Below are 25,197 nucleotides of genomic sequence, written 5' to 3' on the forward strand. Positions count from 1 at the left end.
GTCTGTAGTCTGCGGAGGTGTCTGTATAGGCGACCGCGTCTCAGCAGGGGATAACTCTGTGCGGGGGTCACGTGGCGCGGCCACGATGGCGCCTGGAGAAGGCCGCAGGGGAGTTTTCAAAAAACGGCGTATGGTGGGTTGGGAAGTCTGCCCTCTGTTTCCTCTGGTCGCTGATCGAGTTCTGTACCGGTTAGAGGTGAACATGCCGTGCTCACACGGATGTGAAGTTAGCTGGTGGCCGTTAGAAGTCGGGTTGGGCCGGGAGCACCTCCAAAGAACGTCTCTACTCGGCCATTGCTAAGCCACGCCCCCCCATCTATCATTTTATTATTTTCTCTGGCTCTAGTAAGCATGGAGTCCTTCAGTTGTTTCTGATCAAAATCATCTTTTCGGACTTCTAAGTCTGGCTCTGCATTCTGTCCACTCTCATTATTAGTGTCAGAGATAATTTCCTGTTCATTATTCTCAAGCAGATCAAGTACAAACTGCAGGCACAAGAGTAATCAAAGTGAGGCCAGGGTCAGTAACGGAAGACAGATGGGAGGATAAGCAGAAAGAGTAGGCAGAGAAATCCAAAGACAAGCCAGGGGTCAGTATAGGTAGCGTTCAGGCAGAGTCAGGAGCTGATCAATTCAATAACAGAGAGTCAACATAGGAACAGGTAGCGGGTATTCAGGAAATGTAATAGACCAAAGCGCACCTATGAATTGTTCATGGACCAATCTTCTGTGCACAGGAATGCGCCTTTCCTCACAAGTACTCTATGATTCCAAGTAATGCATGGACTTGCTTTTTATTTATAGGTTGGGGCCAATTTTGAATCGTCTCAGTCTTATTGATCTGAGGCTTAATAAGCCCTCAACCAATTATGTAGCCAAGGTATTTGGCCTCCTCCAAGCCTATGGCACCCTTTTTGGGATTGACAGTAAGTCCTGCTTTCCTAAGGGAATCCACTACTGCTTGAACCCAGGGCAAATGAGACTCCCAATCAGGGCTGTGGAAGTCTACATTGTCCAAGTAGGTGGCTGCGTATTGACGATGTGCATGTCAACAACAACAATGCATTGGAATATGCAACAACAAAACAGGTAAAAATCTCTCTCTGTCTCTCTCTGTCTCTCTCTGTCTCTCTCTCTCTCTCTGTCGCTCTCTGTCGCTCTCTGTCTCTCTCTGTCTCTCTCTCTCTCTGTCTCTCTCTCTCTCTCTCTCTCTCTGTCGCTCTCTGTCTCTCTCTGTCTCTGTCTCTCTCTCTCTCTCTCTCTCTCTCTGTCGCTCTCTGTCTCTCTCTGTCTCTCTCTGTCTCTCTCTGTCTCTCTCTCTCTCTGTCTCTCTGTCTCTCTCTCTGTCTCTCTCTCTGTCTCTCTCTCTGTCTCTCTGTGTCTCTGTCTCTCTCTGTCTCTGTCTCTCTCTCTCTGTCTCTCTCTCTCTGTCGCTCTCTGTCTCTGTCGCTCTCTGTCTCTCTCTGTCTCTCTCTCTCTGTCTCTCTCTGTCTCTCTCTCTCTCTCTCTCTGTCTCTCTCTCTCTCTCTCTCTGTCTCTCTCTGTCTCTGTCTCTCTGTGTCTCTGTCTCTCTCTGTCTCTGTCTCTCGCTCTCTCTGTCTGTCTCTGTCTCTCTCTCTCTCTGTCTGTCTCTGTCTCTCTCTCTCTGTCTGTCTTTGTCTCTCTCTGTCTCTCTCTGTCTCTCTCATCTAGGAGAATTAAAAACCTCCCAACCCTGTATGTGGTTTGTATATTGCATAATGTTTTTGGCCATACACAATGCAGCTGTTGACAGCTTTCTGCTTTCCCTTCATTAGAAGTTGGTCAGGCTGACTTGATGGGCACTGGTAAGGCAGAGCCAGAGCCTGAATGGAAGAAACACCAAAGAGGCAAAACCCCCCTACGACAACAGGTAAGTAGGCAAAAAATTCTAAATAAAAAATGTCAGAAGGGTTAATTAATGTAAAAATCTGTCATGTGAGGTCACGGTGTTGACACTACCAATAGAAAAGTTTCTAACAATTCATAAGTTTCAACTGACACCTCATTTATTTAAACTAGCTCACTGTAGGACAGTGATTTTTACCCTTGGCCCCCCAGATGTTTTGGAACGACATTTCCCAATTCCCACGATGCTTGAATACACTGCAGAATATGCGCATCATGGGAAATGTAGTTCCAAAACATCTGGGGTGCCAAGGTTCTTGAGACCAGACGGTCTATGAGACCACTCTCATAGTTGAGACCAGAGTAATAAATTCGAAATAATTTCTTCATAGGATATGGATATCAGAAATTTTTTCAGCAAAAAAGGGTCAAAAGCATCAGGAGAAGCTGAGCCTGAGTCTCAGGAAGAAGCTGTGAGCACGGATCAAATTTCAGAATGTGATGACAGTATTTTACTTGCAGAGGAACTGGAAGGCACTTCTAGTACCACAACAGATACAGAAGTGGGTGATGGATCCATTGCTATGACTGCAGTTTGTGATGTTACTGATCTAGGAGATGTGGATAGTGGTTCTATGCAGCCTAAACTAAATCAATATCCATATGAAATGTTTGGTTCACAAAAGCGATCATTCCAATTTCACTGGTTTGAAAAACATAATTGGCTAGAATATTCATGTTCCAAAAATACTGCATTTTGTTTTGCTTGTCGAAATTTTGCCCCAAAAGGCAAGAGGCACAATCTGGACGCATTATTAACCACACAAGGTTTTAAAAATTGGAAACGTGCTTTAGATTCCTTCAAGGAGCATGAAAGAAGTGCTCTTCACAAGTCTAGCATGTTGGCATGGGCAGCTTGCAAAGATGCTAAACTGCGTGGAAATGTTGTAGAACAAATAGAAAAAGCTACTGAACTCCAAATTCGAGAAAGGCGACAATATCTAGAATGAATAGTTGCAACCACAGTGCTTCTTGCCAAGCAGGGCATATTATTTCGAGGTCATTTAGAAGGAGAAGGAAGCCTAAATAGAGGCAATTTTAAAGAGTGCTTAAATTATTTACGTAAATTTGATCCTTTCCTTCAAAAGTACAAGCCTCCAGGCAATGCTACGTACACTTCACCTTCATCACAAAATGATCTCATACAGTGCTGTTCAGAAGAAGTAACAAGTACAATTGTTAGGCAGTTAAAGAAATCTGGAATGTATGCCATAATGGCAGACGAAGCAAGGGATAAAAGAAAAGAGCAACTTGCTATCTGTGTACGCTTTGTTGAACCTGACACAAGTGCTGTAAAAGAACATTTCCTGGGATTTTGTGAACTGAAAGATTTAAGTGCAAACTCAATAACAGAATCTTTGGAAGATTGCCTCACAGTTAATGGTTTAGCCAATGTCCTCTGTGTTGCTCAAACGTACGATGGAGCTGCAGTTATGAGTGGCGTAATTGGTGGTGTACAAGCAAAGTTTCAGAAAAAACATCCTGAAGCTATTTATGTTCACTGTTATGCCCATGAACTAAACCTTGTACTCTGCTATACCTGTAAAGCAATCCCAGAGGCTTCAGATTTTTTTCAAACACTAGAAAACCTTTATACTTTTTTTAGTGTTTCTTTTACACAGCACCAAAAGTTCATTGATGTTCAGGCGCAACTTGGACTAAAAGAAACAGAACTAGTACAGCTCTCAGAGACACGTTGGTCTTGCCAGATACGTTCCATTACTGCCCTAATACGCAACTTTACAGCTGTTGTGCAGTGTCTTAAAGAGGAGAAATCTGCCATAGCCACTGGCTTGTTGATTAAATTACGCAGGTTATCAATGCGTTACTGCCTTTTTGCATTTGAATTGTTACTGGGTACTACAGAAGGTTTCCATAAGTTGCTTCAGAAGGAAAACCTAGATTTGTCTACTGCATTAGAGTATAAAAAAGATGTTTGTACTTCATTAAGATCTCTAAGAACCAATGCCAAATCAAGAGATATACTTCAAAAAGCTGTTTCTTTGTTTGACACTGACACTGAGAATCCACAAACATCCAGGCAAATTAAAAAACCAAGAATGATGGAAGACTTTGTGTATGAAGCCAGACCAACACCACGTGATCATTTGTCAAGTGAAGATGATCTTAGAACAAAAATCTTTTACCCTTGCTTGGACCGAATGCTCTCTGAACTTGACCATCGTTTCTCAAGCATTAAAGAAACTTTGGTCAAGGGCATTGAGGCATGCAACCCACTTTCTTCATCTTTTCTGTCAGAAGACATAAAGGCACTTGCACAACATTACAAAATTGATCTGCACTATGAAGAAGTAGTTGTTGCTAAAAACTTCTTTGAACGCAAAAAACAGGAAGGTGTGGTACTAACAGTACAGCACATTTGCAAACTTTTGGATCCTTTAATGTTTCCAACGGTTAAAAAAATCATGCAAATTGTCCTAACAATTCCTGTGAGCAGCTGCTCTTGCGAAAGATCATTTAGTGCTTTGAGACGTCTTCATACATGGCTCAGAGGTACAATGGGGCAAGCAAGGCTTCATCATCTTGCAGTTCTTTCCATTGAAAAGGGCGTTTTGGAATCGGTGTCTGATGAATGTGTAATTGATCATTTTGGTAACAAACGATCACGAAGGCATACCTTGGTTCTATCAAGAGATTAACCATTACAAGCACTTCAGCTGCCTCAGTAAATTGAATTTGCTCCTGGCTGAAAATAATATTCTAAACTATACCTATAGTAGGGGTAGGGTAGCTAAAGAATAACAGTTAATGGTGGTTGGCTGTTTGGGATGCTATGTACAGTATCTCACAAAATAAGTACCCATACACCTCACATTTTTGTAAATATAGCTTTTCATGTGACAACACTGAAGAAATTACATTTTGCTACAATTGAAAGTAAAAGTAGTGAGTGTACGGCTTGTATAACAGTGTAAATTTGCTGTCCCCTCAAAATAACTCAACACACAGCCATTAATGTCTAAACCGCTGGCAACAAAAATGAGTTTACCCCTAAGTGCAAATGTCAACATTGGGTCCACTCCAAAGTCTTAATATTTTGTGTGGTCACCAATTTCTCGCACTGCTTTAACCCTCTTGTGCATGGGAGTTCACTGGAGCTTCAAGGTTGCTACTGGAGTCCTCTCTGGCTCTTCCACTCCTCCATGACAACATCACGGAGCGGAGCTGTTGAATGTTTGATACTTCCGCTCCTCCACTTGCAGTTTGAGGATGCCCCAACGATGCTCAATCTGGTTTAGGTATGGAGATATGCCCAATTTGGGGGTATACTCTTGCCAGCAGTTTAGACCTTAATGGCTGTGTGCGTTATTTTGAGGGGACAAATTTACACTGTTATACAATCTGTACACTCACAAATTGTAGCAAACTGACATTTCTTCAGTGTTGTCAGATGTAAAGATAGAATAAAAGATTTACAAAAATGTGAGGGGTGTACTCTTGTGAGATGCTATATGTACCCCTTTATTGCAAAATTATTTCCTACAGTAAGACAATGTCTGAACAAGTACAATTGTTAGTGAATTTAATCGAATGTATGCCATAGTAGCAGACAAAGCAAGGAAGGGATAAAAGAAGGCAGCAACTTTGTATCTGTGCAAGCAATGTTCAACCAGACACAAGTGCTGTCAAATCTTTCAGTTCACAAAATCCCAGGAAATGTTCTAAGTGCAGATCCAATAATAGAAAATCTTCAAAAGATTCTCTGGCGTATCACTTGTGTAGACAATCTCTTCTCTGTCTTACTCAGACATCAAAAATTAGTTACCGAAAATGGAATATTGTAATACTATACTACAGTTTAAAAATGATGGCACTTTACAGTATGTTTACTATATGGTTAACGAGTTGTAATATTTGTAGTTTTACTACAACAAATTGTTTGCACTTTTATTTAAAGTTTTAAACTGGTGTATTTTCAACTCATGAAGCAACTTGCACTTTTTTTTTTTGGTTTGTTTTTCAAGAAACTCCAAATTGTAGTGAATCAAAATACAAATGGCAAAGATCAAGCTATGGATACTACTAGTACTACAGTCGATTTTGGAGAATTTCTCCATATTGGTTATTTTTATCTCCATTTAGCATTTTGATCTTTGCTATCGCTTGGAGTTTATTGAATAAACCACTGTTATGTGTTAAATAAGTGTTATAACAAGTGTCCTAAATATCGACAAAGAAACCCATGCCATGTTTAGGGTATTCTCTCCTTCCAGTATACCTCTATGAGTCTGACCCTAAAAGTGGGATAGTTCTATCTATACTATAGTCTATAGGCACCAAAATAACTTTAGCTTAATGAACCATTTTTTGTGTATTATTAATCCTGCCCCTGCAATCTGTCTCACTGCTCAATTCTCTGCCATTTAGCTGTTAAATCACTGAATATTTTTTTATTTTTTTGTTTTTCAGCCTAGTCATAACCCTGCCTTGTGTGACTAACACAGCTTCCTTAAAATGTTGCTGTCAAGAGACATCTAATGTTTAGACTTCCTTTACTGTACATTGGGGTTGATTTTCTAAAACTAGAGTGCAAAATGTGGTGCATCTGTGCATAGTAACCAATCAGCTTCCAGGTGGTATTGTGAAAGCTGAACTGAACAAGCTGAAGTTAGAAGCTGATTGGCTACCGTGCACAGCTGCACCAGATTTTGCACTCTACTGTTTGGTGTTTAAAAGTTATCTCCTGCACTGTAATTTGCCTTTAGGGGACACCTCCCGTATCGTATGTGCTTAAGGTTAAATTTACAGAGGAGATTAAAAACCTCTACAGTGAGCAAATTCTGATGGGAAAATTAAACCCTTTTTTTTTCATGGCTGTGTCAGTCACATGCAGGGGAGGTGTAACTAGGGCTGCCTGCATCCATTCAAAGGACAGAAACAAAAGTGTTTCAACGCCTAAATGGCAGAGAAACTAAAGGTGTATATGGGTGGGGTGGTCTATACACAAATGGATTAAGCTAATTTTGTTGCCTCTTTCCTATAGTATCCCTTTTAGTAGTGAATGGACGTGTGTAAACTGCCTTTTATGGATAGTTTTGGACTTCAAGATTTTAAACTGATGTTTATTTCACATCAGTCAGTACCTTGTACTTTTTTGGTTGTTTTTTTTCACTAAACTCAAAATTCTAGTGAACCAGAACCAAAAAGGCAAAGATCAAGCTAAAATTGGCAAGCTATGGCTACAAGGCGAGTTTGATAATTTCTCCATATTAGCTATTTTTACCTGCATTTTGCTCTTTGCTATAGTTTGGCATTTATTGAATAAACCCGCTATGTGTTAAATGAGTCTTGTATAACACGTCACGTGTCTTAAATATTGCCTATGACACCCATGCGGCATGGGTTCTTTGAGGTTGACTGGAATGAGAGAATAACCTAAACATGGCCATGTCCATGCCATGTTTAGGGTATTTTCTCCTTCCAGTCTATCTCTATGACCCTTGGGCCTTGTTCACACCTATGCATTTTTATTGTTTTTTTGCATTTTGCAGATTTGCACTACAGTCTATTTAACATTGTTTCCAATGAAGCACACTCTGTAGTGCAAATATGCAAAAAGCACTAAAAATGCATAGGTGTGAATCAGGCCTAAAAGTGGGATAGTTCTACAATATTTAAAAATATACTATAGGCACCAAAATAACTTTAGCTTAATGAAGCAGTTTTGGTGTATGAATCATGCCCCTGCATTCCTACATGCTGTCTCATGGCTCAATTCTCTGCCATTTAGCAGTTAAATAACAAATTTTTTATTTTTTTTGTCTTTCGGCCTGACTGAGCCTAGTCATGCCTTGTGTCAGTCACTCACACTGCCTCCCTAAAATTTTGCTGTCAAGAGACATCCAATGTTTAGAATTCCTTTACTGTACATTGGGGTTGATTTTCTAAAACTAGAGTGCAAAATGTGGTGCATCTGTGCATAGTAACCAATCAGCTTCCAGGTGGTATTGTGAAAGCTGAACTGAACAAGCTGAAGTTGGAAGCTGATTGGCTACCGTGCACAGCTGCACCACCAGATTTTGCACTCTGTTTTGTGTTTACAATTTCTCATCTGATTCATGCACTGTCATTTGCCTGTAGGAGCCACCTCCTGTATGTCATGTGCTTAAGGTTCAATTTACAGAGCACTCAGAGGAGATTAAAAACCTCTACAGTGAGCAAATTCTTATGGGAAAATTAAACCCTTTTTTCATGGCTGTGTGAGCTGTCAGTCACATCCTGGGGACGAGGTTTAACTAGGGCTGCCTCACCTGCATCCATTCCATGGACAGAAACAAAAGTGATTAAACGCCTAAATGGCAGAGAAACTAAAGGTGTATGGTCTATACACAAACTGATTGAGCTAGTTTTGTTGTCGATTACTTGTAGTATCCCTTCTAGTAGCGAATTGATGTGTGTAAGCTGCATTTTATGGGTAGTTTTTGAATTTTATATTTAAACAGATGTGTATTTCACATCAGTGAGTAGCTTGCACTTTTAAGTAGTGAATTGATGTGTGTAACCTGCATCTGTTTGTATTGGATGTTGATAACTTTGTTTTAAGTATAATAAAAATACAACTTATTAAGACATTTTGTATGCTTTTCTTTTTTACTTGAGACAAGTTGATAGTCTGAATTTACTCTTCTGCCAATGTGTTTTGGTGTGTGCATTTAACAAAGGGGATGTGTGTGCGCAATGCCCAAGCATATATTCTATTTTGCTCCCTGCATAAGATTACTACTGACTTAAACATAGGTTTTTATAATACTTGTCGTAGGTGAGGTCAGTGTATGTCAGTTAGCCAGGTCAGTGTAGTGTATGTATGTCAGGTAGGTAGGTAAGGTGAGGTCAGTGTATGTATGTCGGGTAGGTGAGGTCAGTGTAATGGTCAGTGTGTCAGTTAGGTGAGTTTAGTGCCCATCATTGATGGGCAGCACTGGTAAGCCAGGCAGCAACCAGCAAGTTAGCTTACCCCCCACCACACAACCCCACCACCCAGCCAAAAACACCCGCGACATGACAACCCCGGATCCCCCATGGTGCCACCATCGGCCTTCGGGCTGAAGCCCCTGGTCTTTTTGACACCTAGCAACGCCCCTGGCCTTTTGTCAGTTGCATTTTGTGAGTACCCACTTTTATACAAAAATGTATTATTATTAAATTATCTTTGGTAATGCACTAGGTGTGCGCGCCTTCCATTTCTGTTTTTCTTGTATCCATCTTCACACACTGTGAGTTTGACCATTGTAGCATTTTTATCTTTACCATATTAAAGCCGACTTACACCAGGTTCGCGTTCACTTCTTTTGTGTTTTGACTATATGTGTTCCTGCCACAGGCTTAAAAAAAGGGTGGGCTCGGGGCGCAGACTGATGGGCCGACTGTGAGGGGTGATGGGGGGTGCCGGCCGACCGGGGGGGTGGTTGTTCGGCGCAAACCCCCCCCCACCAAAAAAAAAGAGCAGCTGTTACTGAGTATAGCCCAAGGTAATGTAAAATAAAAGGATCAGGGGACTAGGGGACTATAAGGTCCATAACATATTCATAAACAGGTGAAAAAAAGTATACATTTCACATAAATGAATAATAATCATTTGTAGCTTACAAATATGTATTAGAATGCATATTTAATGTTGTGATTTTACATATTTATGAACTATACTGTGCATAGTTCATTAGCAAAGGTATAAATGTAATAATATGATAGAAAAAGCCCTGATGAAGTAGGTGCCTATGGACCCCCCAAAACATTATGGTTACTGAACAAGAGATAGCTATCCTATATGTATTTCTGTATATTTAGCTGTTTCAAATAATGAATCCGACAAAAATTAGACAAAACCATTTAACTGCTTGCCGACCAGCCACCGTCATTATACTGCGGCAGGTTGGCACTCCTGCGCGAATCGCCGTAGTTGTACGGCGGTCCGTGCATGGAAGATAGCGGGCGTGCGCATGCGCGCCTGCTACGCATTGCAGGAGTGTGCCAGCAGGTCTGTTGGACTCGGTGTCTGCCGGTGACCCGCAATCACGTTGTACAGAGGTAGCACATGTCAGAGATCTGCTGTTCCCAGTGATCAGGAACAGCGATCCCTGTCATGTTCCTGGCAGCCCATCCCCCCTACAGTCACACATCCAGGGAACACAGGTAACCCCTTGATCGCCCCCTAGTGACACCCCTTCCCTGCCAGTGTCATTTTTTTAGCACTGATCAATGTAATAATGTCACTGGTCCCCAAAAAGTGTCTTTTGGGGTAAAATGTGTCCACTGCAATGTCGCAGTCCTGCTAAAAGTCACAGATTACCACCAATAACAGTAAAAACAATAAAAAAACCTCCTTAAATCTATCCTATAGTTTGTAGAGGCAATAACTTTTGCGCAAACTAATCATTATACACCTATTGCGATTTTTTTTTACCAAAAATATTTAGAAGAATATTTATCGGCCTAAACTGATAATTACATTTTTTTAAAATATTTTTTGGGATATATATTATTGCAGAAAGTTAAAAAAAATTGTCACTCTTTTTTTTTGTTTATAGTGCAAAAAATAAAACCGCAGAGGTGATCAAATACCACCAAAAGAAAGCTCTATTTGTGGGAAAAAAGGCATCAATTTTGTTTGGGTACAACGTCGCATGGCCGCGCAATTGTCAGTTAAAACGACGCAGTGCCGTATTGCAAAAAATGGCGTGGTCGGGAAGTGAGTAAATCCTTCAGGGGCTGCAGTGGTTAAAGTATAACTAAAGGCAAAACTTGTTTTTGGTTTGGATAGAGTGGAGCGGAATTGGACCCCATTCCAGGTTTTTTATTGCTGTCTATATACCCATTGGGGGGATTCGCCCTCTCTATTTGTTCTGTTGACGTTATAACCGAAGGTGAAAGAAAATCCAGCATTCTGTATTGTCCCCACAACAGCATTAGAGGGAAATCTTGCAATGGGGACACTAGTTCTGGTGGCCCTGGTGAAAGCCATGGCCGGAACTAGGGGGGGGAGGTGCAGATTTCAGTTGCAACCCCCCCCGGCAACAACTTCCCACCATGGACATTGTGCCTGGGCAGGGTTGCCAACTTCCTATCAGAAGAAGCTGTTGTTAAATTTAGGGGTGGGCTGGCTGCTGCACCTGTGAAAGCTGAAAGTCTGTGACACTCCCACAGAGCCTAACCAGCAGGGCCGTCTTAAAAGCATTATAGGCCCCTGGGCAAAGTAATGCTCTGGGGCCCCTACAATGGAGACAGTGCAGGGAAACAGGCATCAAGTAGGTAGGAGGCAGACAAGCAGAGCTTTCCCTTTTGGGTGGGGCTCCGCATTAACTACATGAACAATCATTCTGTACAGCAAAGAAACAATGGGAAAATACTACATACATGAAGTAACAAAGCTGTCCTGTGCATATAATATATCTGATAGATTGATGCCTCCCCAGCATCCTGACCCCTCTACACCCCTGATATACCCCCAGCACTGTAACCATATACCATAAAATACCCCTTGTATTGTGACCTCACTGCATCCCTGATACCCCCTACACCAGTGATGGCGAACCTTGGCACCCCAGATGTTTTGGAACTACCTTTCCCACAATGCTCATGCACTCTGCAGTGTAGTTGAGCATCATGGGAAATGTAGTTCCAAAACATCTGGGGATCCAAGGTTCGCCATCACTGCCCTACACTGTGGCCTCTCTACATACCTGATACCCCCTACACTGTGGCCTCTCTACATCCCTGATACCTCTAGCACTATAGCCACCCAAGCTACCCCAAGCATTGCTACCCCTATACACCCCAGATCCCCCTCAGCATTGTTTTCCACCATACACCTTTGATATCCCCCAGCACCATTAATCCATCCATGTAGTACCCCCTTTTTCAGTGGAGATACAGTGCATGTAAACTTTTGGCCCTGTGCCCACCTCCAGCACTGCACTCCAGGCATTCCAAGCCTTTTGGTGCAAACAGTGCTGGACAGCTGGGCTCACCATGACACCATCCACAATTCTACTTCCTCAGGTGGGCTTTCAGTGCTGTCGACTCAGCAGCTCCCACTCCAGCTCCTACCCCGCGGCCTCCGAGTCCTGAGCATTCAAGCTTCATGGGGCAGGGTCAGAGCATCACTAGTGCTCTGGCCCCACCCCTCCCTGCTGGCTGTGAAATAATAGGTATCGTTCTGCACTGCATGGCGCACTGCTGCCAGCCTGCCTCCCCTGTGTATTCATCACTCTCAGTGCCATCATGGGGCCCCTAATTTGGGGCAGCGTGGGCTCAAGGATCAGCTGCTTTGGGGAAAGTGCAGGGGCCCTCCATGCAGCTGGGGCCCCTGGGCAGTGCCCAGGTGTGCCCTCTCATTAAGACAGCCCTGCTAGCTAGAGCATTGCCCCCTTCAACAGATGGCAGAGGAAAGGAGGCTCAAACTGCTCTGCCTCCATCCGCCCCATCCCCTGTGTCTGCCCACCCACATGCCAATCCCTGGCCAATGCTGTGCCTGAGAAAGAGGATATGTGGGCATAAAATTTGAAGTGATGCAGCCGGCAGATACATCTGGCTGTATTATTGATGCCGCTGTACCCCTGTACTCTATATATTATGCTGTACATAGACCTGACCAAGGTGTTCATTGTCTCAACAGTTACTGGTTTCAGTGAAGTTCTTCTTTAACCACTTAACAACCGGCCCATAGCCGAATGACGGCTTCAGGGCGGTTGCTTAACTCTGGGAGGACGTCATATGACGTCCTCCCGGAAATCCCCTCTCGCGCGCCCCCTGGGGCGCGCACCCGAGCACATCCGTGACCGCCGGGTCCGGAGGACCCGGCGCATCACGGATACCGGTAAATGGCCGCTGATCGCGGCCGTTTACCATGTGATCGCGCCGTCAAATGACGGCGCGATCACATGTAAACAGACCGGCGTCATCCGATGACGCCGGTTCCTCTCCTCCCCTCCTGTGTACCGATCGGTACACTGTGGAGGAGAGGGAGATGGGTGGATGGCTGCAGCGCTGTGGGCTGCATGTGTAGTGCCCACAGCGCTGCACAGAGACATCCAGCCATCCATCCATCCATGCTCAGCCATCCCTTCTGCTGTGCAATACTCTGCAAAGCCCACAATACTCTGCAATACCCCCACAATACTCTGAATACCCCCACGATACTCTGCAAAGCCCCCATTACTCTGCAATACCCCCACAATACTCTGCAATACCCCCACAATACTCTGCAATACCCCCACAATACTCTGCAAAGCCCACATTACTCTGCAATACCCCCACAATACTCTGCAAAGCCCCGCCATACCCCGCCATACTCCGCAATACCCCGCCATACTCCGCAATACCCCGCCATACTCCGCAATACCCCGCCATACTCCGCAATACCCCGCCATACTCCGCAATACCCCGCCATACCCCGCAATACCCTGCCATACCCCGCCATACTCTGCAATACCCCGCCATACTCTGCAATACCCCGCCATACTCCGCAATACCCCGCCATACCGAGCCATGCTCTATTTCGGGGTGTCATTTTTGCTATGTACATGTTATGTGGTAGAAATATTGTATAAATGGACAACTTTGTGTTAAAAAAAAAAATGCGTTTTAACCACTTCCCGCCCGCCGGCCGTCATACAACGTCCTTGACTTTGTGCGGGAATATCTGAATGATGGGTGCAGCTACAGGCATCATTCAGATATCAGCTTTTTCAGCCGGCGATTCCCTACACCATAAGAATGATCATAGCGGCTGTTACACTGCTTGATCGTTCTTACGGGAGGCGAGAGGGGATGTCCCCCCCTCCCATGCTTCTACCGACTCACAGCTACGATCGAAGCCAGGATAGTTTTTTTTTTTTTTTTTTAAATTTCAGGCTTCCCAGCCTAGAGGTGAGATGTAGGGTCTTATTGACCCCATATCTCACTATAAAGAGGACCTGTCATGCCATATTCCTATTACAAGGATGTTTACATTCCTTGTAATAGGAATAAAAGTGGTCAAATTTTTTTTTTTTTTGGAAAAAAGCATCAAACTAAAATAAATAAAGTAAAATGAACAATAAAAAAAAAAATAAAAATTTTAAAGCGCCCCTGTCCCTGTGTGCTCGCATGCAGAAGCGAACGCATACGTAAGTCCCGCCCACATATGAAAACGGTGTTCAAACCACACATGTGAGGTATCGCTGCGATCGGTAGAGCGAGAGCAATAATTTTGACCCTAGACCTCCTCTGTAACTCAAAACATGTAACCAGTAAAAAATTTTAAAGTGTCGCCTATGGGGATTTTTGAGTAGCAAAGTTTGGCGCCATTCCACAAGCGCGTGCAATTTTGAAGGGTGACATGTTAGGTATCTATTTACTCGGCGTAACTTCATCTTTCACATTATGCAAAAACATTGGGCTAACCTTACTGTTTTGGTTTTTGTAAAGCACAAAACAGTTTTTTTTCCCAAAAAAACGCGTTAAAAAAAATTGCTGCGCAAATACCATGCGAGATAAAAAGTTGCAATGACTGCTATTGTATTCTCTAGGGTCTTTGCTAAAAAAACATATATAATGTTTTGGGGTTCTGTGTAATTTTCTAGCTAATAAATGATGATTTTTACATGTAGGAGAGAAATGTCAGAATTGGCCTGGGTGCTCCAGAACGCCTGAAGGTGCTCCCCTGCATGTTGGGCCTCTGTATGTGGCCACGCTGTGTAAAAGTCTCACACATGTGGTATCGCCATACTCGGGAGTAATAGCAGAATGTGTTTTGGGGTGTAATTTGTGGTATGCATATGCTGTGTGTGAGAAATAACCTGCTAATATGACAATTTTGTGAAAAGAAAAAAAAAAAACTTGATTTTGCAAAGAATTGTGGGAAAAAATGACAACTTCAAAAAACTCATCATGCATCTTTCTAAATACCTTGAAATGTCTTCTTTCCAAAAAGGGGTCATTTGGGGGGTATTTGTACTTTTCTGGCATGTTAGGGTCTCAAGAAATGAGATAGGCCGTCAGTACTTCAGGTGTGATCAATTTTCAGATATTGGTACCATAGCTTGTGGACGCTATAACTTTCACAAAGACCAAATAATATACACTAATTTGGGTTATTTTTACCAAAGATATGTAGCGGTATAAATTTTGGCCAAAATATATGAAGAAAAATTACTAATTTTCAAAATTTTATAACAGAAACGAAGAAAATTTTATTTTTTTACAGATTTTTTGGTCTTTTTTCTTTTATAGCGCAAAAAATAAAGAACCCAGCGGTGATTAAATACCACCAAAAGAAAGCTCTATTTGTGTGAAAAAAAGGACAAAAAATTCATATAGATACAGTGTTGCATGACTGAGTAATTGTCATTCAAAATGTGAGAGCACCAAAAGCTGAAAATTGGTCTGGTTATTAAGGGGGTTTAAGTGCCCAGTGGTCAAGTGGTTAAGGTAGGATCAGTAAGGCAGCTCATACAATAGTTATATTTTTCATTCACCTAGCAGGCTGAACGAAAAAAAAACAAGCCGATTCCCCCATCCACACATTTGATTGGCAGCCCCGATCAAGTGGAAATTTTCCTAAAGATTGGTAGATTGACTTCTGTGCAACGAGCCTGCCCAGCCTGCCCATAACTGCATCGAAATCCGTCCCAATTGCCTGCTTAACTGGATGAATTTCGATCCATGTATGGTCGCCAAAGACAAAAATATCCCTTTTGTGTGCAAAAACATATGGAATAGAAAAGTTTAGTTAAAAAAAAATGTTTCCTTTGTCCTGAGGTTTATTTGCGTCTGTGAGTCTGTGAGAGTTGTGGCAGAGAATTTGTATTTTGCGGGTACAAAGACTGTGCTATATGTGGGCACTGTATACAACAGATTCTGTTCAATCCCCTTTTAACCCCCCCCCCCCACTGGCCATGCACAGGGTGCCCCATGTCTTTCATAATCCTGATCTTGCTCACATTGTGTCATGCTGCTTGACTGTTTAATGTAAAGACAAACTCACTACTTCTTATGAGTATTGTTAATGTTCACATATTTGTTTAGCAAAAAATAAAAAAAAATCCAGTGGTGACTAAATACCACCAAAAGAAAGTTCTATCTGTCTCAAAAAAATGATAACAATTTTGTTTGGGTACAGCATTATTTGGCTGTGCAATTGTCATTCAAAGTGTGACAGCGCTGATAATGGGCCTGGGCAGGAAGGGGGTAAAAGTTCCCAGTATTGAAGTGTTTAATCTAAATGTGATTTCTTAGCGGTGTATTTTTAAGAAAGAAATGACATCGTGATTTTCACAGTGAAATTGCATGTACATTCGTTCTGTGCAAATAGGGCAAAAAAAAAAGAGAAAAATGTTATTGGGCTTTTTCATCATGTGCTTGATAAATGTAAAGTCTCATTTGGCCACTAGATGGCACTAGCTATCATAGGGAATTCCTTTGATACTTTCTGAAATCTAGTGGCCAAATGTGATCTTTTCTTTTAATGGTGATGCCTGTTCTTGTGACAAAGGTCAGAAGATGACATTCTCATCACTTAATTTCATCAGAGTTTCTGTCAGGCGGATCAAGATGATGACTGTTCCAGAAAATGAAGTAATGATAACAATTTTCCAAAATGGGATGCAAAACTTCAATCTGTTATCTTATCTCATTCCTCTCCTGATTAATCTAGAGTAAATTATAATGATTAAAGTGGAAGTCTTGATATCACTGTTAATGTCGGTTTGGTAGAGCCCTGACACTTATATTAATAACCTTATCATCCTACAAAACATGAGCAAATGCACTCCCCGCCAAGAAATGTCAATTATGTACACATTATCTATCGAGTAATGGGGTTGTCTTGCCTCCGGGCCTTGGTGTTCTGCCACTGTGGGGTTCCCCAGCCTTTTCTTGCTGTCCTGCCCCTGCTATTGACAGCGCTGGTCTGGCATCTCTTGGAATTTACAGGCTGGTTCTCCTGTCCTACGGACGGGAGAAATCATCTGTTTTTTCAGTAACTGAGAGTCCTGGTGGAGTCCTTCCTGCAACTCGCAGTTGGACCTGGAATAGGTGCTGGCACATAGCAGCAGGAAGGTACAGCAGCCTGGTCACGGCAAACGGGTGCAGCAGGTGGATCTCAGCAGGCCTGGGCAAGACAGGAGGCAAGATCAGGAGCACGTGACAAGGTCTGAACACTAGGAGACAGCAAGGAGAAGATCAAAGCATGGTTAGGCTAGCCAAGTGAGCGAGTCACTTGCCAGCTTGCCTGCCACCAGATGCCATCAGGTGTCCCCAGCAGAGTCCCTCCTTCCACCAGGCATTCCCAGCAGAGTCTCTCCTTACATTAGGTGTCCCCAGCGGAGTCCCTCCTTACATCAGGCGTCCCCAGCGGAGTCCCTCCATACATCAGGCATTCCAAGTAGAGTCCCTCCTTCCACCAGGCATTCCCAGCAGAGTCTCTCCTTACATCAGGTCTCCCCAGTGGAGTCCCCCTTACATCAGGTGCCCCCAGTGGAGTCCCCCTTACACCAGGTGTCCCCAGTGGAGCCCCCCCTTATATCAGGTATCCCCCAGCGGTGTCCCCCTTATATCAGGTGTCCCCCAGTGGAGCCCCCTTACATCAGGTATCCTCCAGTGGTGTCCCCCCTTACATCAGGTGTCCCCCAGTGGAGCCCCCCTTACATCAGGTATGCCCCATTGTTCTTGCTGTGTGGCGCTGAGAGGACAGTTGCAGAGTATTGGCTGAGGGATGGAGGACTCCTCATGGGCTCTGTGCCTCCATACTGAAATGTGCAAGCTTACTAGAGGAGAAGGTTACACCATTATCCATCTCTGTAAACACCAAAGAAGAACCCTCTGATGACTGCTGCATTTGATCCATTCATGCTGTAACCTTACAACAGTAAGGTGCGGGGCTTGTACACATTCAGGTGTCACTACAGTGGATTGGCCTGGCATCGGATGTTTTTTTTTTATTCACAATGGTGGGATATACCACTCATCTCCACATTGTCTGACTGTCACAATATTTTTTGGGACTGTATTTACATGTTTAAGATACTCTAATCTAAAGTGTGCATTGGACGTTTTTATTTGCAGTTATGTTCATTATTGTTATATTTAAGTGTACCCTTAGTTTTTAATTTGAAAGCGTGGGAATAATATATTTATTCTATCGCCCAGCGGTGTCCCCCTTACATCAGGTGTCCCCCCAGTGCAGCCCCCTTTACATCAGGTATCCCCCAGTGGAGCCCCCTTTACATCAGGTATCCCCCAACGGTGTCCCCCTTACATCAGGTATCCCCCAGCAGTTTCCCCCTTACATTAGGTGTCCCCCAGTGGAGCCCCCTCTTACATCAGGTATCCCTCAGTGGGTCCCCCTTACATCAGGTATACCCCAGCGGTGTCCCCCTTACATCAGGTATCCCTTAGCGGTGTACCCCTTACATCAGGTGCCCCCCAGTGGAGCCCCTTTTACATCAGGTATACCCCAGTGGAGCCCCCTTTTCATCAGGTGTCCCAGCAGCGGAGTCTCCGCCACCATTACAGAAGACCAGAAGTATCAGGCCAAAGGGAACAAAATAGAGGCGGATCCGGCCGGGTGGCTGCCAATAGAAATTGAGCTGCCATCCACCCGGGGCGGGAGGTGGGCGGCAGCTCAATTTCTAATGGCAGCCACCCGGACGGCTCGGCTTCTCGTTTGTTCTCCTCTGCGTTACTTCTGGTCTTCTGTAAAACAGCTCCTTTCCTTCCTCCAGCACATACTTGCTTGCACAACCCAGCTATGTGACCCTGTAGTCATTTTGTAGCAAAGGCCCATTACAGGCAGGGACTTGTAGCCCCTATACTTGGAGAACAGGCAGGGTGACACAGCTCACATCTTCCCAGCACTTCCTCTCTGTGGGCACTGATCCCAGCACCACCTCTTCAGGCACTGCCAACCCACCTGCCACTTTCATTAGCCCTCCTTGCTAACTTTTTTCCCACAGTCCTCCCAGACTGACAATCACAAGCCCACCAGGCTGACTCTCAGAAGATCTCGCAGATGTGCTGACCTGCTCCCATGCCTCCAAGAAGGGTTTTCTACATGTATTGTAGGGGGAATCTTCCAGCACTCAAGCCCCAGGCCCAAGGTCACCCCTCTAGACTAGGAGACAACTTCAAAGGCCACCGACAGCCTCCTCAGCACTCCATCATCATCTTCCACCCGAATGCCCCTGCTGGCATGGCTCATGTCTATTTATGAGGTAGGCTCTGACCCCTGCTGGCCCAAAGCTGGGGATTGGCCAAGGCCTTTAAATATGCATGGCAGCCCCTCCTTACTCCTTAGTTTATACCAACTTCCAGATCAGGGGGAAGTATCAGAGAGAGCTGCCAAATGAGTCATCCAGCCCCTGAGTCACTCAACCCTGACCCAGATTCACAAACCCAAACCTGGCCCTCAGCCAAGTCAAGTTTTCCTACACTAACAACTAACTCTATTTACATCTAGCACACTAGCTAGAAGGTCCCATAAACATATACACAATAAGGCTGAATTTTGCCTCAGAGTCCTCCAGAGCCCTGGAAAACAAAGCAGAAACAGACACCCTAGCCGTAACTCCCAACTTTTTGAGGGACATCTATTAGCAAAAGTAGGACACACAGCCTGCCACACACCCTGCCACACTCCCTACCAGAAAATGGTACAAAAAATGATTAGTTAAACCCACAAGTTCTTTTTTTACCACTATTATTCATTTATATTGACTTTTGAAATTTACAAATGCAGCAATTTAGAAATTGGATGAAAGTTTGGCACAGGGAAACACTTTTTTAAAGATTAAAAGTGCATTTTATATCCAACTATATCAATGAGCCAATCACACAAGTAGGAAATTCAATTTTTGAAGGCGTTCTGTAAACTCAAGATGTACAGAATGCCTCCAGATTGCCATATTGAATTGAATATTTCAGAAATTTTACAGCGGCTCTAGATTGAAATGAAAGCTCATTTTAATAACATTACATTACAATAAGGCTTGTGTAGCAATTATATATGTTATTATATTTTATTTGCTGTTTTTTTTCTACAAAAGAGGAGTTATCCTTTAACCACTTCAGCCCCGGAAGATTTGGCTGCTCAATGACCAGGCCATTTTTGCGATTCGGCACTGCGTCGATTTAACTGACAATTGCGCGGTCTTTCGACGTTGTACCCAAACAAAATATATGTCCTTTTTTTACCACAAATAGAGCTTTCTTTTGGTGGTATTTGATCACCTCTGCGGTTTATTTTTTGCACTATAAACAAAAGAAGAGGGACAATTTTGAAAAAACACAATATCTTTTACTTTTTGCTATAATAAATATCCCACATTTTTTTTCAAAAAAACTATTTTTTTCCTCAGTTTAGGCCGATGTGTATTCTTCTACATATTTTTGGTAAAAAAATTTGCAATAAGCGTATATTGATTGGTTTGCGCAAAAGTTATAGCGTCTACAAAATAGGGGATAGATTTATGGCATTTTAATTTTTTTATTTTTTTACTAGTAATGGCGGCGATCTGTGATTTTTATCAGGACTGCAATATTGCAGTGGACAAATTGGACACTTTTGACACATTTTTGGGACCATTGACAATTATACAACGATCAGTGCTATAAAAATGCACTGATTACTTTATAAATGTCACTGGCAGGGAAGGGGTTAACACTAGGAAGAGATCAAGGGGTTAACTGTGTTCCCTAGGTGTGTTCTACCAGTAGGGGGGGTGGGACTGACTAGGGGAAGTGAAAGATCAGTGTTCATACTTAGTATGACCACATGATCTGTGTCCTCTCCCTGAGAGAACCGGGATCTGTGTGTTTACACACACACAGATCCCTTGTCTCACTCTGTCACGAGCGATCGCGGGTGCTCGGCGGTCATCGCGCCCGCCGGGCACTCGCATCGGCTCTGGGCACACGCTGCGGGCGGGCGTGCCCCTAGTGACCAAAAGGCGAAGCAACGTAAGGTAATGTTGATTTGCCCAGAGGAGCCAACCTGCCGCAGTACACTGGTTAAAGTGTCCCTAAGGGAAAAAAACTTTTTTTTTCATTTTGGATAAAGTAGGGGAGGGTTATAACCCCATCAGTTTTAATTTTTTATATATATATTTTTTCCATCTGTGTCCCATTGGAGAGATTTCCATTCATTTCCTCTCCCATAGCCAAACAGGAAGTGAGAGGAAATCCCTCCAAAGTGAGGCAACCCCAGGGTGTCACTATTGGAAGATTTTCCCTCTATCCTTGTTCTGATGTCAACCCAAAATTTGGGATTCTCTTTTAATTTTTGATGATCATGGTAAACAGGACAAATAGAGTGGGTGAATCTCCCTAGGGGGCAGGGACTGCAATAAAAACTGACATGGGGTTCTAGTCCCTCTCCACTCTATCCAAAACTAAAAAAGACGCATTTAGTTATACTTTAAGGCTTTTTAATACAGAAGAGACAGACTATGCACATACAGCTCAGAACGACATCTGCCGAGGTCAATAAACTCCCCGCCAATCAAAAAGGCCAAAGATTGGAAGAATAACAGCTGAGCCTGAACATGTCAGTGGCCTGCCAAGAGAGCACCTGGACACTACATCACTGGAGTGGAGGTGAGTTGAGTTCAGTTTTAAGGTGGGTATAGTAGCCTGAGCTGCTTTAATATTTTAAATTTACTGCCTGAGGGTCAAGTTGATTTTTTTTATATTTATAGTTCACATTGCATATGAAAGCAAAGGAGAAGGCCTTCAAAAAATACAAGGCTGAGGGATAATTACCAGCATTTAGACTTTACAAAGAATGCAACAAGATATGTAAGGGTACAATTAGGGCGGCTATGAGAATAATGAGAAAGGACATCTGGTTACAAAGGATGGGGAGATGGCAAAGGTATTGAATTTATTCTTCTCCTCAGTCTTCACAAGGGAATCGGGGGCTTCAGTAACCAAAACTGTAGTGTTTATCCTCATGACACGTCAAAGGAAGCACATCCATGGTTACCAGTGAACAGAATTAAAATTAGACTTGGGAAACTTATCATTAATAAATCACCGGGACCAGATGGCTTGCATCGGAGGGTACTTAGGGAACTCAGTCAAGTAATTGCCAGACCATTGTTCCTAATTTTTGCTGACAGTCTACTGACTGGAATGGTACCAGCGGATTGAAGAAAAGCCAATGTAGCACCAATATTTAAAAAAGGGCCAAATTACATCCCTGGGAATTACAGACCAGTTAGCCTAACATCAATAGTATGCAAGCTCTTGGAGGGGATGATAAGGGACTATATACAAGATTTTAATAAGGAAAATGGTATCATTAGCTGTAATCAGCATGGATTCATGAAGAATTGTTCTTGCCAAACCAATCTGTTAACCTTCTATGAGGAGGTGGGTTGCCATCTAGATAAAGGAAGGCCCGTAGACGTGGTGTATCTGGATTTTGCAAAAGCATTTGACACAGTTCCCCATAAACGTTTACTGTACAAAATAAGGTCCATTGGCATGGACCTTAGGGTGAGTACATGGATTAAAAAATGGCTACAAGGGTGAGTTCAGAGGGTGGTGATAAATGGGGAGTACTCAGAATGGTCAGGGGTGGGTAGTGGGGTCCCCCAGGGTTCTGTGCTGGGACCAATCCTATTTAATTTGTTCATAAACGACCTGGAGGATGGGATAAACAGTTCAATCTCTGTATTTATGGATGACACTAAGCTAAGCAGGGAAATAACTTCTGTGGAAACCTTGAAAAAAGATCTGAACAAATTAATGGGGTGGGCAACTACATGGCAAATGAGGTTCAATGTAGAAAAATGTAAAATAATGCATTTGGGTGGTAAAAATATGAATGCAATCTATGCACTGGAGGGAGAACCTCTGGGGGAATATAGGATGGAAAAGGACCTGGGGGTCCTAGTAGATGATAGGCTCAGCAATGGCATGCAATGCCAAGCTGCTGCTAACAAAGCAAACAGAATATTGGCATGCATTAAAAAGGGGATCAACTCCAGAGATAAAACGATAATTCTCCCGCTCTACAAGACTCTGGTCCGGCCGCACCTGGAGTATGCTGTCCAGTTCTGGGCACCAGTCCTCAGGAAGGATGTGGAGCGAGTACTAAAAAGGGCAACAAAGCTAATAAAGGGTCTGGAGGATATTAGTTATGAGGAAAGGTTGTGAGTACTGAACTTATTCTCTCTGGAGAAGAGACGCGTGAGAGGGGATATGATTTCAATTTACAAATACTATACTGGTGACCCCACAATAGGGATAAAACTTTTTCATGTAAGGGAGTTTAATAAGACACATGGCCACTCATTAAAATTAGAAGAAAAGAGGTTTAACCTTAAACTACGTAGAGGGTTCTTTACTGTAAGAGCGGCAAGGATGTGGAATTCCCTTCCACAGGCGGTGGTCTCAGCGGGGGCATCGATAGTTTCAAATAACTATCAGATAAGCACCTGAACGACCACAACATACAGGGATATGTAATGTAATACTGATATATAATCACACACATAGGTTGGACTTGATGGACTTGTATCTTTTTTCAACCTCACCTACTATGTAACTATGTTACATTAAGCAGAAGGAGATTACCAAATCACATTATTACGCTGCATAGAAAAAAATATCCCAAGCTTTGAACATCTCACGGAGCTCTGTTCAATCCATCATCCAAAAATGAAAAGAGTATGGAACAACTGCAAACCTACCAAGACATGGCCGTCCACCTAAACTTACAGGCCGGGCAAGGAGAGCATTCATCAGAGAAGCAGCCAAGAGGTCCATGGTAACTCTGGAGGAGCTGCAGAGATCCACAGCTCAGATGGGAGAATCTGTCCACAGGACAACTATTAGTCGTGCTCTCCACAAATCTGGCCATTATGGAAGAGTGGCAAGAAGAAAGACATTGTTGAAAGAAAGCCATAAGAAGTCCCATTTGCAGTTTGCAAGTGGGGGGAAAAACTAACACTGCACATCACCCTGAGCCGGACCGGACGCATGTGCATTAGGATCTGCATTGTTGAGCGTGGTGGTGGATTACCTCTAATGTGCAGCCAGGATCCGGGCAGCTAGGTTGAATGTCCATGGCTCCCCCTCCCCTGTCGGGATCATGAGGTGGTTATAGGAGTGCCACCACAGTGGAATCCTTATGCTGTATCTATCTTCACACACTGTGAGTTTGACAATTGTAGTGTTTTTAACTTTACCATAATAAAGTTGAGTTACACTAGGACGGCTTTGTGTTCTCTTTTTTTGTGTTTTGTCTAGATGTGTTCCTGCCACCCAGGGGATCCACAGAGAGTAGCAGCACCCTTTGACTTGTCTAATTATCACCAATAGCCAGCTGGAGGGCTACTAAAAATAAAACTGTTGATCAGCGCACCTGCTAGTTTTTTCTTTTGTGTGTATTTTTTGTAATAAGTCTGAGATGTATCAGAGCTGAAAAGCCATAACTGTAGTGAGTAACGACACATAGTAAAGTCCAGAGCCGCAAAGAATGTATGAAATTGCATCAGTGTGCCATCATCCTTATTAGTAGGGTCAAGGTGTGACTACTGGCAGCCTAATAGGTAATGTCCTTAAGGCACTTTGCATATCCCTAGGCTTAAAGTGGTTGTAAACCTTCCTTTTAAAAAAAAATAAAAATAACAAACATGTCATACTTACCTGCTCATTGTAATGGTTTTGCACAGAAAAGACCAGATCCTCCTCTTCTGGGCTCACTCCCAAGTCTCGCTGCTGCATAGCTCCCAACTGTCCCTGATTTCGAGGGACTGTCCCTGATTTGGAGCAATGTCCCTCTGTCCCTCATTCCTCCTCATTTGTCCCTCATTTTGGTCTGATCTATATAGATGTATAAAAAAATGCACTTTTTATCTACGAAAAAGTGATTCCCAGTGCTAAACCTTTCATCTGATTTCTAAATTGCTGCATTTGTAAATTCCAAAAGCACTTGTGGGTTGAACCAATCTTTTATTTTTTGTACAATTTTCCTTTAAGGGGGCGTAGCAAGGGGTGTGTCCTATGCCTGCATACTTTTGCTGATAGGTGTCCCTCATTCACATCTCTAAAAGTTGGGAGGCATGCTGCTGTGACCATTAACATAGACAACGGGACTTGGCCCCGCCCCTCACTCCCTCACTCCCATGGCACAGGATTTGACTGACAGCAGCGGGAGCCAGTGGCTCCTGCTGCCATCAATCTGTCCAATGAGGAGAGAGACAGCGGCTGGAGCCGCTGCACTCGTGCACATCAATGGATCAGATCGGATAGTTCTACTGCTATGGGG

The 25,197-nt window shown here is 43.3% G+C and overlaps 1 protein-coding gene across 1 annotated transcript; it reads left to right on the plus strand.

Moving 5' to 3' along the window:
• Positions 1-1,739: 1,739 nt before the first annotated feature.
• LOC141105624 (zinc finger MYM-type protein 1-like) lies at positions 1,740-8,396 on the plus strand. The gene is made up of 2 exons (XM_073595584.1): positions 1,740-1,890; positions 2,258-8,396. The coding sequence occupies exon 2, from the start codon at positions 3,128-3,130 to the stop codon at positions 4,583-4,585; it is 1,458 nt and encodes a 485-aa protein (XP_073451685.1). The 5' UTR covers positions 1,740-1,890; positions 2,258-3,127; the 3' UTR covers positions 4,586-8,396.
• The last annotated feature ends 16,801 nt before the right edge of the window (positions 8,397-25,197 follow it).

This window comes from Aquarana catesbeiana, linkage group LG08 (assembly GCF_042186555.1).
Source record: "Aquarana catesbeiana isolate 2022-GZ linkage group LG08, ASM4218655v1, whole genome shotgun sequence".
NCBI lineage: Eukaryota > Metazoa > Chordata > Amphibia > Anura > Ranidae > Aquarana > Aquarana catesbeiana.